The 16,771-nt window shown below is 40.7% G+C and overlaps 1 protein-coding gene across 2 annotated transcripts in view; it reads right to left on the bottom strand.

The window, feature by feature from the left end:
• Positions 1 to 16,771, bottom strand: part of PTPRR (protein tyrosine phosphatase, receptor type R) — a 211,627-nt gene that overhangs the window by 39,243 nt on the left and 155,613 nt on the right. For both annotated transcript variants that reach the window (XM_019543212.1, XM_019543213.1), the window contains 2 exons: positions 10,379 to 10,565; positions 3,859 to 3,943 (listed from right to left, as the gene is read on the bottom strand). In XM_019543212.1, the coding sequence (XP_019398757.1) occupies positions 3,859 to 3,943; positions 10,379 to 10,565 (272 nt within the window). The remainder of the gene's footprint in view (positions 1 to 3,858; positions 3,944 to 10,378; positions 10,566 to 16,771) is intronic.

Raw genomic sequence — 16,771 nt, 5'->3', positions numbered from 1 at the left:
GGGGGAGCCGGCAGGGGATGGGGCCTGGCAGGGATCCTCCCATGGTTCCCCCCCTTGCCTCCTACTTACCAGCTCCAAGTCTGGCTCCAGCTCCCTGCTGCAGTGGGCAGGGACTACTCAAATCATTGAAGCTCTCCAAATCTTTTCTGAAGATTTGAAGAGCTTTGAATCAATTCTGACCTTTTTACTGGTTCCCTGATTCAATTTGAATTTAGAGATCTGGGCACCGAATCTGGCTGAAGCTCCTCCAGATTGAATAATCACCCGAAGCTTTGCACAGCCCTGTTGAGCACCACTGTATTAGCCATTCCCAAATACTGATACCAAACAGATGCATCTTGTATAAGCAGCTTTGCAAAAAGGAAAACCTAAACATTGCTTAAGGAGAGGCATTTTTCAGTTATTCTTATAAGCCAAAGTAATTAAATTACTCATGTGACATGGGTATCACTGTGTTAATGATCTTTTATACACAACACAGAGCAGGCAACACAAAGCATAGCCAGGAGGCTAAATTCATTAACATATGTACAGCATCTTGAGATGTAGAAGATGCTATTGAAGTGCTGACCATTATAATTATGTATGCCTGTAATTGTCAGGGGAATCTACATTAAGATCTACTTTTTACTGACATAAAATTACCACTGTCCTCTTCCACATTTCCCATATTTGAATAGCTTCCCCACCATTATATGGGAAGCTCCCTCTATCTCCATCTTTTAGAAGTTGCTAATATCCTATCTTGTCACAAAGCATTCCAGCTTCAAAGCTCATATCCCACTCAATGCATGTTCTGGCTTGTTTGTTCTTTCTAATTATTACTTGTGCTTTTAAAGTGTAAATGCTTTGGGGCAGGGATATGTTCTTCTTTACAACATCCTACATATGATTAATAACAAAAAATAATTGGCATTGGTCTCAAGTCTGAATTCCTTACTCAGTCAATGTGCTTAACTATTGCAAGAAAGAAAATTTTGTAAGACAATTCCTTTTTATTATATCTACAGCTCAATTTTGCAGATCAAGACAGAGAATATATCACGGGCCATTACATTACTGATTCAAAATGTCTCTTGCATAAAATGCATTGACATGAAATCTTTTATCATACTTGAATCACCTTCCAAACTATCAACACATTGTTTTCAGGAAAATTAATTGGTTCATTTTTATAATTTGATGGCTATTTCATTGTTAGGAAGTAAAGATTCATGTTCCACATGTAGAAGTAACATGCTAAAAATTATGTTTGCCTCAGGTTTATGTTTTTAATAATAATATTGAATACTCTTGACGTATTAGGGAGTTACTACTTTAACCAAAACTAAATGAACTGATTCAGATGGATATACACAACTTCCAAGATGTATCTGTAGTGAATTTGGTGTCAGGCTGAATTTTTTCTTCTGTTGCTGCCTAATCATAAGTCTTTTAATCTTTGAATGCCTACTTATGACTGTATGGACTTCAAAAGGGAGCAGGATTGGAGGAAAAATGATGGAATACAAAGTTAGAACTGTGGTAATAGCTTAAGGGAGTCTGAGAATTCGAAGCTTCAAAAGAATTGTTTCACAGCATCTGTTTATACATTGGCACAAGAAAGCATTTTGTGTTTATGATTTAGATGGTTTTTTTCTTGTCTTAAAACTTGGGAATACATTACCATGTTGCTCTTAAAACTGATAGCACTTCCTAAGAAACTGAGCAAGATTCTAGCTTTGAATGTGAGCATTAGCTACTTTTTTCTGTAAATGAAAAAAACCCCCAAAGTATTTAAGGATCTCCTACACTTAACATTATCCAATAAGGAATAATTTTCAGCAGGCATTCATTTAATTGCATGTTTAATTATATGACCAAATAGTGGCTATTTAAACAAACTTACCCTAATCCATTCTGTCACTTAGTAGCATGACAAAATTCTCTCAGAATATGAGAACTTTCTCTGACGTGCCAATGGTGGAGCAAGCAGGCTACAGACTTTTTTAGGAGAAAATCCACTATTTTAAATATCACTTGTCACCACAGGTGCCCTGATTTAACAGACGCACCCAGTGCTGGGAATGGAAAAGCTGATACAAGCATTCTAGGCAGTAGGTTGATATCATCTGAGCAGGAAATGAGGAAGGCTGTTCTATTCAATAGTTCAAATCATTTCCAAAACTTTTTGGGTTGGGCATAGGGTGTGTATTTATTATCAGAATGTGCCTAGATCCCCAAAATATCTTCTTTGAAAGAGCACAGTGATATTTATGTGAAATAATACATGGACAATGTTCTACCCTCGTTTTCTCTTAATTTTCATCAGACAGTTACAAAACATCTACCCAATTTCTATATATAATGCAGAATAATATAATCAATTGGATTTACAGGGTATACTTCTTGACTGCACATGTAATGGTGGCAGTAGGAGATCTAATTGTGAAACTTTTTTTAAAAAGAGTGTTCTCTTTATATGTATTTTCAAGGGTTTAGAATGTCAGCAGATGGGAGCCACTGGGTGACATCCTGGCTCTGTTGTAGCTGATGGCAGAACTCCCACTGTCTTCAAAAGAGCCAGGATTTCACCCCTTGTGAACATCCTGTTGACAATGGGCCAAAATCATGGGTAGATTCTGGCACTACACTGGCTTAATTTAATTTACTTAATTCCACATCACTTATGTATTAGACCCATTGACCATAATAGACAAAATTCATGACCAATGAAGTCAATGGCAAAACTCCATTTGACTTCCAGTGGGGACCGAAGTTAATCAATTTGTTCTTTTTCTAAGACTTGATATTGTTTGATGTTTGATGACCAACAATTATAATTAATTTGTCTCCAGTCCTTTTTTCATGCAGTCCAACCAGTAGAAAATAGTCTTATTTAAAATGCGTGAACCACATAGAATGCACTCTGCTCATTATTCCTAGACAGCACATGACTGCAAGAACATTATAACTGGTCAAAAACTGGAATTTTTGGAACAAGAAATCCTGCCATTTTGAAATCAGTTTTAATTCCAAACTGAACCAAAAAGCCAAAATATAAAAACTGCATTCCACAGAAAATGTTTTTGGAATCATCACTGATGTATTTTGCTTGGTTAATGTGAAAATGTTATATATAATTTAATATATCAGACTGTAATATTTTATATCCAAATATAACATAATATTAATTTGCTCCAATATGACAGTGTAAATGAACTCAAACAAACTGACAAAACTGAAGGAAAATGTTTCAGCCTCCATCAACATTTTTTCCACGTTTTCACAACTGGTTTAAACTTTACCAAGACTTGGTTCTAAAAGTCCATTAGAATATTTTGACCAGTTCTATTCAAAATAAAGCTATTTTTATTAATACAGGAAATGAATTGTTTGCACCAGTGAAAAAAGAGAAGTAATATAATAAATTAACAGTAATGCTAACAGTGACAGAGATAGTGTAAAGATTGCTATATGGCAGCTCACAAAGTTATGCATCAGTAGAATAAGAAAAGAGATAACAGAAAGAACCGCCCTCCCCCCCAAAAAAGATGAATGTCTGCTTGAGATAGTATTGTGGCATATCGATTAATTTATCTGACCAGTTAAGTCTAGATAGGAAAGGATTTGCAATAAATCTCTTTCACTCATTCAGAGCCTGATCTTGCAGAACAAGGCAACAGAGACTCTGTGACTTGCAGAATTGGTTCCTCTCTGTTCTTCACATTCTGATATTTACAGTGTAGGATAGTTAATTAAACTGAGATAAAATATCCAAAGAAAGTGACTGAAAGGTTTCCTACAAAGCTACAAGCAGAATCGTATTAACAACATGGGACTAAATTTTACACTGAAAGTCACTGGTTAAATACTTACTTGGCAAAATTGTTTTGTAACGGTTTTTTGTTCCGTGACTTGGAATGTCAATTTCTTTGGGATCCACAAAATTCATTGGTATTTCCTATAAAATAAATTATATCAGATTGGTGTTCCTAAAGAAGTCATGCAGGAAATTATCACTAGAAGGCCATCTGCTACTACACAACTGTCTTTTGACATCAAAGTTATTAACAAAAAAGCGTTTCCCACCTCCAGCCTGTCAACACCCTTCCTTTAGTAAACATATGAACTGCACATTGAAGGGTGACTTCCAATGAACACTTGTGATGAATTATTAAAAGCAAAGTTTTTATAAGGTTATGAGATAGGTTAAAATATGTAAGTTTCAGAGAAATGTAGTTGAAAAGTGTTTTGCTGTAGTGGCAAAGAGCAAGGATTTATACAAGGAAGCCAGAAACACTTGAAATTCCTAAATAATAATGTATGACATGCAGATAAAACTTCAAAAGTTTTTGGAACTGTAGCAGCAAGACCCAGGGAGACAGGCAAATTCCTCCGGAAAGCTCCCTTGAGAATGTGGCTTGCAGCCACAACCCGACTGGTCATAGACCAATAAAAGCCAGTTACAAGACAGACTTACCTGCAGGGACAGAGCAGCAGGAGCAACATACACTGACACCGTATCAATTTATCAGCTCATGCTACTTATGGCTCTGGGGACGCTCTGTGAATAACATGGAAAGGCCACGACGTTCCGGCGGCATAAAAGAAAAGACAGACTTGACCAGAGGGAGACGAACACCAGGCAATAAGGCCAGGGATCCAGAAAGTCTGACAGCATTCAGGTCAGGTGTCCGGGGAGTGGAGACAAAAGGGGGACAAGAGCTTCTCTACCAGGCTGGACCCCACAAATAGGGTAGACCTGTGAAGGGGTCTAAGCTGCTTAATTCTTTTCCATGAGGGAGCACTCTAAGAACTTAACACCAGAGCCTGAGAGCTTCAGCCCAGACAAAGGACTGCAGAAGGCAGTTTACATTCAGTTTTCCCAGTCCCCAGTGTATTTTCTTTTCCTTGAGAACTGTGTGAAGTTGAACGGCCCTATTGGACTTATTTTGTTTCTTTGATATTTGGTTTGGGCACATCAGGGGCCCTAGTAAAGAGGGGCAACCCAAATCCTGAGGGGGATCTTGGTCCAGGGAATCTAGGGTTGCCTAGAGACTTATCTATCAATGATTTTGAAAGATAAATCATATGCCTCTACCACTGAGGTACACCATTGCTTATTTTTGTCTTGGAAATTTGTTTTGATGCCCTGAACCACGGCTTTTTGACAGTAGCCATAACATTCTTCACCATCATGGAGTACTAGTGCCAAGGTTTCATCTGAGAAATTTCAGCACCAACATCCTCGAGTAAGCCCATTTCCATTGACCAGGTGATGACTCCATCCTTGGCAACACCTATGGTTGGAGTGTGGGTGGAGTATAGGGGAGGTGGAGCCCCAAGTCATCATCCCATCACTACATGAGTAACCCCCAGGGCCCTCAAAAAAATTAGTGAACCCTCATTTTTCTTTGTAAGATCAAGGATGTAGCAGGCAAGTTGAGGGTGGTTCCCCTTATGTGCTGCCTGCAAGTAGCCCCAGTAGAGAATGAGCCTGAGACAGCAACATTTGTGTAAAATTTTGCTTTTTGCCACTACAGTAAAGCACATTCCACAACAAACGGGTGTGTCTACATGGGGCACTTTACTGAGAAGTAGTGTAGTTTACTGTGTAATAAGCATGTACATCTATACATGCACATGCTTACTGTACATTAAACCTTGATAATCATGAGTAAATTTCCTACCTGCAAATACTAATAGCAAATTTACTCATGAGTAGTTACTGTGCAGTAGTGTTTGTGAAGAAGCCTGACCAGAAGCAAATCTGCTCCCAGTCAGCCAGCCACCAGCGGGTAGGAGTTTGCTCCCTGACCCTGGGAGCTGCCTGCTGCCAGAGCGGGCTCTGCCACTGGATCCTGGGTGGGTATTATGTCCCCCTGCCCCGGCAGCTGGGAGCTCCAAGCCCCCTCCTTCGCCATCATAATTGGGGAGTGAGGGGCTGGGAGATCCTTATCTTCTAGTGCCTGCTCTGTGGTTGCAGGGCTAGTGCTGGGAGATCCCAGATAAGGAAGTGAGAGCAGTTAGCAGCAAATCTGCTCCTGCTTCCCTACATGTGTAAATGCCTGCCCAGGAGTATTCACTCATAAGTAAACTGCTCCCAGATCTAATGCATATGTAGACACACGCAGTAAGGTATGTTTCAACTTCACTGAAACTGTTGTGTACTTTAACATAGTTCATAACCTCCCAAACTAAAAAACCGGTGGCCAATACTGTGGTAGCAAAGAATTTTTCAGTTTGTTGGGAGATCTGAAAAAAAAGGTCAGGTCAATCTAAAATAACATATTTTCAAAACTTTGAGTGATTTGTTGAGAAGTCATGAAAAATTCCTTTTCCATTAAATGTCAGGCAAGGAATGTTGTGGGTAGTATCTTTTATTGGACAAACTACATGCTTGGGCTAGCCTTAGACAACTGGTCTGAAGATCTCATGAAGGATGCTTTGCATTCAAAAGCTTGTCCAAGTCTAGTCTAGCCATGCAGTTGGTCCAATAAAAGACAATGCCCACAAAAATCCTTGCCTCTTACATAATTCTTGGACCATCATGGCAGCATCAATTCAACCCTTTTCCATTAAACACAGTGTTGTTTGATCAAAAAGAAAGAAAAAAAAGATGTTGCGTTCTAGCTCTTCTATTGTGTTAATATTCTTACAAAAATCAATATAGTTCTGCTCACTGATGGCTAGAATGTTCTTTGAAACTTTGAAATCAATCAGATGTGCCATGACAATCCTCTACACCCAAGAATCTCAACCAGAGTGCTGCAACAACCTGGGGTACCACCTGATTCTTGAAGGGTGCCATGAGACATAAGGAGATAAGCAGATAAATGAAGGCTCGGGCAGATCCTCCACCCCCTCTGTCCAGACCCCTCTGCAAGGAGGTGATATGCACTGTAATATATAAATTAGTTTTTGAAATTGGGTGCCACTCGATTGACAAAAGTTATAGAGGGGTGCCTCGATTCCAATGAGTGGAGTCTTGAGTCCAATGAGGTTGTGTAGCGAGTTATTCCTTCTTTAGCATGGGCCAGGAACCAATTTTCCTCCTTTCCTACATCCAAAGAAATGGAACAAAATTTCAACAAAATTCCTCCCTGACTCTCCTATCCAGGGTAAGGGCTTCACTGTAGTGCTGCACCATTGCATTCCTTCTCAGCTACCTTCCTCCCCCACTGTCATCTCTCTGAGAGCTTTTAACTTCCTCCAGAGCCAGCCAATCTTCCCTGTCAGCTGGCCCAGTTCTCCTAGGCAGGCAGGTTATTACCCTCTAACCTTCTGCAGTGGGGTTCCAGAATCTTGTTATATGTTGAGAACCAGTGCTCTACACCAGAACTTTTGGGAGTGCTCAGCAGCTAGCAGAAATGCCTATTGTAGACGGGTAGAAAGGGCAGAAACACAGGCTCTGTCCTTGTACAGATTTGCACATATTTGCATACCTATGTGTTTCTTGCATTTGCTCCAAGAAAGGAAAATAAGAAAATATATCTCTAATACATTACAGTTCATGTCACTCACTCACATCTACTTTGCTCTTACCCTAATTTATTCATACCATCTACACAGTTGACAGCACTCTGTCTGTGCCCATCCATTTGTTCACATCCATTTGTACATACACACCTACTGGTCTTATCCATGTACATCTGCCCATGCTGCCCTGTGCACAATGTAGTTTCCCCTAACCCAACAGGACTGCAAGTAGCATGCAAGAAGAATTCCTCCACTAGCTAGGCAGAGGGTGATAAAACACTCAACCCTAGTTTCTGATTTATAATAGGGGCAGAGGTTTCTTGAACGGTTATTATAGTCTCTATTTGGAGCTTCTCCAGCATACTGACTCTCTTTCTACTGGAAGAATGGCTTCTTTATGATAGGAAGACCCAAAGCCCTGACAGGCTGCTTGAGCTACAAGACAGCCAGATACTGCCAGGTAAGGAAAGTATACCTCTCGTTCCCCTGATAAATGGTGTGCCCTTTTATAAAAACAATGTCACCCTACCCAGTGATACCCCCAAACCAAATTGTGAATAGAATATCAAGCTACTCCCATGCAAGGGTGGAATGAGGAACTCAGAAGAATGAGAGGTAAGGAAGAAACTGGAGTACAAAGATATGGGATGCTCCTATGTTGGAGGTTAGGTTAAGACTGAGTGTGAAAATGAGGAAAATGAGTCCCAGACAAAGTTTGGAATAAGCCCTCAGAGAAGCCAGAAATATAACAGACCAAAGGGAGAGCAGCAGATAGGTAAGTTGGGGTGGGCAGCTAGGATCTTAACTGGGATAGTAAAAATGTAAAGTGGAGGTAGAATGGGGAAACTACAGCTTAAAACTGTGAGCAAGTGAGCAAGCACTTTTTTTGTATAGTGCTACCTTGGAAACTATCATGAGCTAATTTGGGACTGCTGTACAGACAGTAAATGTTTTAGATTAACTCCTTCCATCCTCTTGGCCCTCTGCTTTCCTCCTGTGCCCTCACCCCCACTCTTTCTCTCAGGGGCACAGAAGAGCAAGCATTGGTTTGGAGATGCCCAGAATTGGTTGATTCATAGCTGCTCATTCACCTTGGGTGCAAAGTATTATATCCATGGAAGATACAGTATCTGTAATACAGTATAGTAATATAGTACTATTAGGTGAGAGGAGACAGGCTGAAGCAGAGGGATCTCTGCTTACATATGCAATAATACCTTTTTAACTCAGCAGCTGCAAGGGACAGTAAGGCAGGAATCCTATAAACCAGGTTGAATGTAATGAAAATCAGCTTAGTTTAGGGTCCAGTGCAAGACAGCATATGAAAGCAGTACTGTTGAATGAACTCTTGCTGGAAATATTCAGCCTCATACCAACCCTTGGGTGGTACAGATCCATGCGTACTCACAGATAGACAGCTCTGTGTTGGGCATCTGGACAAAGAAATCTCAAAATTAAAGTAATCTTTTAACTCAGTCAAGAACATTGCCCCTCTCCTCCCTTCTTCATTTCAACTAAAGACACATTTTAAAGATTTATGAGCCTGGCTTAGAAATCTACGTTTTCTGAGATGCAAGTATTTCAGGAGCAAAGCCCTCTGCTTTCTGAATGGCTATCAAATTCAAGCTCCCAGATGAACAAGAACCTAGGCTACAGATCAAAAGATGTATTTTGATATTATATATATAATGTTAAAATTAATTTATATATTCTACAAGGCCTCAAGAAAACTATTGGGTTTTTCTTCTCGAAAATGTATCTGGATGGTGAAAACCCCCAAACAGTATTGTTTTTAATGTTGATAGCAATTTTCCATTGAAAATCTAAATGTTAGTTTATAAAAGTGAAAAGCTAACTGACAATGCAAAATGTTTTGGTTCTGCATCAAATTGCCAGAAAATTTCTGCAAGAATTTTCATTTCTTTGAATATTTTATGGGGAAAATGCCTGCCATATTAAATGGTTCTAGTCCCAAGAAGAGGTCTTGTAATATATATTTATAGCCATTTAAAGTAAATAGAGTAGGTAGAACAAATGGAGGCTTGATATTGCTTTCTCTGCATTTTAAAAGTGACAACTGAAATTTTTCGCTGTAGTTAGGAAAACTTTAAGCTCATGTTATCTAGTAGTTTTATCCAAAAAAGCACATTAAAGAAAAGTTTAAACACACATTGCAAATAGAAATTTTACAATATTTTCAATAAAATGTTGAAAACCAAACAGGAAAATGCTGTCAACCATAGGGAACAAGAAACTGGAACTGACTGCGGTCCTAAATCCTAGAACTGCTTTCACATGGATGGTTTCAAGTCACTAAGGGCCATGCAGGTGCAGATGTTAATTTCAGGATCAGGCTTGAAAATAAAATGAGTTGTTCTTATTTCACTGTCCATGTGAAACGAAGTGTAGTAAATTAACAGCATAAAAGGTAGAAAGTACAGTAGATACCCAAAAGTCTTTCAATTTAAACACTGCAACCTGTTGTTGGCAAAACATGCAAGGGATTTTTCTGAAGTGGATAACTTGTATAAATAGTGTCCCTTTAAATATAAAATACATACATAAAACCTATTTTTATTGATGTGAAATAATGCATAATGAAAACTATTTTGGGTCCCAGGTAACTTGTTTGTCATCTATTCTATTGACTTTTATATACAACATTAAAAACAAAATAAACCCCCAAGAAAACACATGCTCTAGCATGTTTAATAAAAATGGGATTGTTTAAATACCTTTGGTATTCCTTGAATATGCTCAAGAGGGTTGTATACATCTTGTTCCTGACTGCCTGCTGGCATACATGCTTCTTGCACTTATTAAAATAGGCAGTATTAAAAGTGCCTTGTAAGATAGGTCTGTCTTTCTTCCTTTTTTCCATTTTGCTTTAAGTATTTTAAATAATAAAAATGCTCACCATGAATTCTGTCTGTAGCAAATGAGAACATGTGACTGTGTCCTGTAACTGTTGTCTTGTTAAGATCCGGCTAGCTGACTGCAGATACTCCAGGGCTACCTTTTCTCGAGGTGTTGGTACAGGAACAAAAGGTTCAACGCTTCCCAAACTACTCATGTCCAAAGTTAGGGAGACATTAGATCCTCGCCTGCATTGAAATATAATAATACCTTCACATTAGTTCCTTATTTTATGATAATTACTAAACAATTTGTACTAATGTACCAGGCACTGAATTATTTATACACTTAAAACTTGCATGTAGTCATTTGGAGTTTTAAGTTTGCCAAGAATAACTTCCCTAGGAGTTTTCAGTAGGCCAAAATTACAACTACAGGGAGTTCTGGCCCTGATTTTCAATTTCAAATGCACATGCTTTACTTTACATATGGGAATGGAATTACTCTCATTTGTAATGTAAATCATCTATATAAAAGTTTGCAGGATCAGGTACTATATATACAGCCCTGATATAGAAAAAAAACACCATTAGGTAAACATTTTTCTCCCTGAACACAAAAATCAATTCCTTACTAACAAATGAATCTTTTTAAGCACTGGGGAAGAGATGGAGATGCTGAGGAAAAACATACATATACATATAAACTTACATATAAGAAGAAGGGAAAAAAGACAGAACTGCATTATATATAGTGACATATATAGCATATCTAGGGGTAGGCGAGTGAGGCACCAGCCCTGGGTGCCTATTTAGAAGGAAAATAAGACCATATCACAGGGTTGCTGCAGCCAGTATTGTGACAAGCCCGGCTCCCAGCCACAGCAGCTTGAGCCTGTGTTGCCCCAGTAGCAGCTGCTGATAGACTGCGCTGACCCCAGCATGTCACAGGTAAGATTCTTACATACAGGAATTGCCCCATATATTTAATGTAAGAAGCAGAGGGGCACTACAAGCAAGTGATGGCATAAACATTGACAGAGGTGAAGGTGAATGAACTTCAGATATCATAATCCACACTATTTGGTCCAGTGTTGATGTGCTCTGTATTGATGAGGGGGCAGAGCTTACATCTGAGTCCAGAGCAAGGCCCAGTGCCTTGGTGAACATAGGAGTTAAGTAGGGGTGCACTGATAGAGATTTTGGGGACTGATACCGATAGCCAGTTTTTAGAGAGGTATATTGGCTGATACTGATTTGATTTCCAATACAGCATGGAGAGCCCCGTGCAGCTGGTAAGTCTGTTGTGGTGGAAGGGGAGGGAACGGGTGTGGAAAGGCAGATCAAGGCCCCTGTGGTAAGGGAGGGGTGGGACTGGGGTTGGGGTAGGGGCTGGGGCAGGCATTGCTCAGCCAGGTGGGCCACGGCATGGGGAGGGTGTGTCCCCAGATCTGTGCCAGGCATGGGCAGGGCAGCTGCTGCTGTGGGCTGGGGCCAGGGCAGCTCCAGGCTCTTCCCGGCATGAGCTGAGCTGGGCTGCACTGGGGGTGGGTGGCAGTGGTGGTAGGTAGCACTGTGAGGGGAGGGGGCCTGCAGCCACCCCAACATTCACCTTAGCTCCCCAACCTCCCCTTCCAGGACCGCTGCTGCTGCCTGCCCCGAGTACAACCCCAGCCCAACCCTACCCCACCATGTGCTGGGAAGAACCTGGCCCCAGCTCTTACCCCAGCCTGTAGCAGCAGCCCACTCTGCTTGCAGCCCACTCTGCTTGCCCTGTGCAGATCCAGGGCATACACCCCCCCCACCCCTTGCCCTCCTGGGGTGTGCGCTGTGGCAGGAGCTGCCCCCTCCACGCACCATGGACAAGCCATGGTTCATCCTGTGCCCTGCCCCCACCCTACCCCACCCTGGCTGGGCAGTGTCTCCCCAGGATCTGCCCCAAAACCTGCTCCACTCCCTCCCTCACTGCAGGGCCTTGATCTGCCCCCTCATGCCTCTTCCTTCTCCCCTCCCCTTCCACCACAACAGACTTACCAGCTGCACACTGCTCTCCATGCTGCCCGGCTGTGCTCCTTCCTGCCTGCATGCTGGGTTGCATGCATGCATGGGAATTTATCGGCCAAATTATCAGTCACATCAGGACAATTTCTGATATACTCAATTTTCTTTATATCAGTGCCAATCCAATATTGCACTGATGTATCATGCACACCTAGAGTTAGGCAGCCTGTTGCTGGAGAGATGCCATTAGAGGTTAGGGACTCATCTATAAGCCAGGTTTGTCATCCATGGCTACCTTGAGACGGCCATCCTTTTCCAGGAGTTGGAGGTTATTAATAATGTGTCCTAATTATTCATGTTGAAGGCAGCAGGTGACAAACAGAGGGATTCTGTTCTTGTCTTAGGCTTGGTATTGTAGCAGGAAGGAGCGGTCTGAGTCTGAACAGGATCTTGTTCTGAATAAGGTGGAACCTCAATAGGTCTACAAAACACATTTTTACCCATCCTCACTTCTCCTGATTGCAGTTTTCTATACAGCAGGTGCTTAGCCATGTGCTTACTGTCTATTCATGTGACATGGTCAGTTGTCAAAGCTGCACCTATATAATCAACACTTCAGTTAGCAGGTGACTGTGGCATTGGAGATAGCACTGCAGATAACATGGTTAAAGGTTGTTTGTTGCACACTGGTCTAGTGAGTTGCAAGGAATCATAAAATAGTAGGGTTGGAAGGGACCTCAGGAGGTCATCTAGTCTAACCCCTGACCAAGGCAAGACTGACCTGAAAGAAACCATTCCAGCCAAGTGTCTGCCTAACTTGCTCTTAAAGACATCCAAGGATGGAGATTCCCCCAAACTCTCTGGATACTCTGTCCAATGCTTAATCACCTTCACAGTGTAAAAGTTCTTCCTAAAATGCGTATTTATGCACCACAAGGAATCATCTATACTGGATATTTCCTTAGGCTGAGATGACTAGATTCACTGACCTTTGCTGTTTTGGCTGGGTCATCCCCAAGTCTAGGAAACTGATGAGAGCAACATGAGACTCTATATCATATGATAAATCTCTACTGGGGAGTACTCATAATCACTACTTTCTTCACCTTAGGATTCTAAATACCTAGATACATTTCTGATCGTTTCCTAATAGTTCTTATAGTTTCCCCTGCATGATAGAACTTCCACTGAGATGGTATTAAACCTCACTATTCACAATATGGAGCTATAAGTACTGGATACAACTGGCCCTTTAATAAGGAATATGTGTTACTAAAGCTTTGTTGCTCTATGCTATATACTATTGTACAACTATATTAGTCTGCAATATCTATGGTGGTAAGCCATATGAATAACAGGAAAATATGGTTAGCTTTCCTCTTTGATGGAAAAGGTTTCAGGATGATTTTTACTAATATTTTACTAATATCTACCTTTTTACCACTGATTTATTATTGGTAGGTGGATCATTGGTTTCTTTGGGTCAGTGCATGTGTTTACACTGGTTAAAGATCTTGTTCTATTTTTCTGGACTTGTCCTCCTGGAATAGCCTAATCGATCTTCCAGATCCACAGAAATAATCTTTATTCTTCTCTCCCTATTTGCAAATCTCTCCTATGATGTAGTTTTCTCCCTTTCTTATTTACTTGTCAAGGACTCTTTCCAACAACTTTGGTTATTTTTGTATTAAAATACTTATCTCATGCCGTTGTGCATGGATGGAAATTACTACAATTACCCACTGTCACTTAAGAAAAATCCTTATTTGTCAAGGAAAGAAAACATTTGCTGGAATCCATGAAGCCAAGGATTATGACATACTATACACAAGTTTATTTCAATTAAAATGATGGGTGGTTTGGTATCCAGGCCCCACAGATGGTACAGTGAGTCAGAGATAGAAGAGCAGGTGGTAGAGGCAAAACAGGGCTCAGCTGATAGCATCCAGCTGGCTACTAGTTGAGATAGGCTATGCTGTGTTATTTGGGAGGAAAATTAAAAACTTAGGAGCAGGAGGTAGAGCTGATCTGATCTGATCTAAGAATTGATGGTTTTAGGATTCTAGCTTGAAAAGGACAGGACTTGCTAGTGTAGTGGAATGAAATGGGTGGCAGGTAGTATATTCTTGTATCTGCTATTGTCAGGAAACTCAGCTGCATGCTTTTTCAAAATGTCATTTTGCAAATAAGAGGAGGTATATGTGGGCTCAGATAGGCATGGCTAACAACCCGCACATATGAGCAACCACATGTAATCTAGCACTTTCTTTCAGTTTGCCAAACACTCTGCTAAACTGAAGCCTCTGTCAGTGGAGCAGTTATAGCTCTTCATCAAACCTGGAGCAACAGAATTTCAGTGTAGCAGTGGAACGATAGGTGAGAACTTTTCTGAGCAGCTGACATTCATCAATGAGACAAAACACTTTTGGAGGCAGTGGTTCCCATTGGGGCAGTACTCTCAGAGCAGACATAAAGAGCAGAAGAGAGCTGGAATAAATATAAACACATTAAGTACAGACAGTCAAAAAACCCGAGGCTGAATCAATTTAATCTTTGCAAGTCTAAGCTGCGTAGATTGAACTAACAGGCAAGTGAACAGACATTCACTCTTGATGCTGGAAACGCAGCCAAGTGCTTGGAGTGGCCTGGGCCAGAAGACCGGAGCACTAGAGCATGCCTCCCTGCCTGGCTGGAGCAGATAGCTTGGACCAAGTCTAACCTATCCACTCTGTGAGGGAGCAGGTGGTTGCAGGGGAGATGCAAAGCATCCTAGGATGGGGGACTGTGAGTTAACTTGAATCTGGAGGGGATCTGGGCCAGACATTCACTAAACAGATTAAACCTAAATCAGTTAAGTCTGATACTACATCCATCCAGGTTTATCTTAAACCAGTTTTGGCCATTTTGAAAGTGGTTTATGTGCATTGAACTTCTGTTGTGTTGCATATTTGAACCAGTTGCCCATCACTTATACCAACTTACGTGTAGCTTCTGTCCTCAGCCCATAAAAACCAATCAGTTTTCTCCAATCTGTGAAGACGTATTTCTTTAAGTGGGTCTTAGAAGAGTTAATTGACTCACACATTGAACAAAGGAGACCTTGGTCAGATTCCTTGGTTCTGAGTGATTTTTGGAACAACAGAAGACCAAATCAAATGTGTTACAAAAACCTAAATGACTAAAATTAATTGAGCTAACACACAACCCACACTTGCCCAGTCCTATTCGACACCCATTTCCTGTGAGCCAGGGATGAAGATGGGTTCTCCAGAAAACCCTGCAAGGCAAGAAATTGGGCTGATACAGACCATTAGGAATGAGTTCCAAAGGCTCTCTGACAAGACACTTCTATACTTTTCCCCTCTTATATCCAAGGGACTTCAGTTCAGTCAGTCACCATGAAGATCTCAGATGAGTGGCTGCAGTCAAGTTAGCTCTTTTTAGAGCAAAACAAACTTACTGAAATCAGTCCAGCAATGAACAGTATAGAGAGAGGTGTGCAGGGAGCCTGATTAACCCAATTACACTCTTTTTGACTGAGAAAACATGTGCCAAACTGGGCCTAGTCATAACTGTCTGAAAGGCATATCTAATTTTTTGCTGGTAAAAAGAAAAAAATCATATTGTTCTATAACAAAGCGCAGCTAAAATGTTAATATTTTCTTTGGCTTTCACATTGTTATATCTGTCAGCTTTGCCCAAAGGGCTACTTCCTTTTTAACAAAAAATATACCTGAGCTAATTATAACTTTGAATTTATAGGGTTTTTTTTTTCCATTTCAAGGGATTATTCAAGACAATTTATGTTGAGAACTATATTACTTATTCTGAAGTGTAGAAACACTATTTCAACTCCAAACTGAACACACTTAAAGTAAAGAAAAGGTAGGCAGGTGCCAAATGATAACTTATCCAAGGTAAAAAATATTTTTCTGTGTATGTAAGTACAGCAGATATAGAAGACTGGCAGTAGAGATTTTTTTTTCCATGAGAACATTAATCTGAAACTACATTTTGAAGAAAAAAGGTTTGAGTATTGTGACATTTAATAAAAGAAATAAACTTTCTGCCATTATTAGAAGCTTTGATTAATTTCTGTCCAGACAGACCTCACATATCTGGACTTATTTACAGCTGCATGCACCAGCTTGAATTGTTCCTTCTGTGCTGGATTTACCCGGTGGAAGGGGGGTGCTATCTCCAAAGAGGAGTATACCTCCTCTGCTCGGGCTGTCAGGAAAGCTAAGGTGGACATAGAGCTAGGAATAGCGTCCAAGATCAAGGATAACAAAAAATCCTTTTTCAAATACATAGGGAAGATGAAGAAGGCACCGGGTAATGTGGGGCCCCTGCAAATTATGCTGGGGAATCTGGTGGTTGCGCTAGAGGAGAAAGCAGAACTCTTTAACCAATTCTTCATGTCCATTTTCTTGTGCAGGGACTGGGACTTCCCC

This window comes from Crocodylus porosus, unplaced genomic scaffold, assembly GCF_001723895.1.
Source record: "Crocodylus porosus isolate Cpor-Errol unplaced genomic scaffold, CroPor_comp1, whole genome shotgun sequence".
NCBI lineage: Eukaryota > Metazoa > Chordata > Crocodylia > Crocodylidae > Crocodylus > Crocodylus porosus.
The sequence above is the reverse complement of the archived record's forward strand: the minus strand, read 5'-3'. Positions and strand labels throughout refer to the sequence as shown.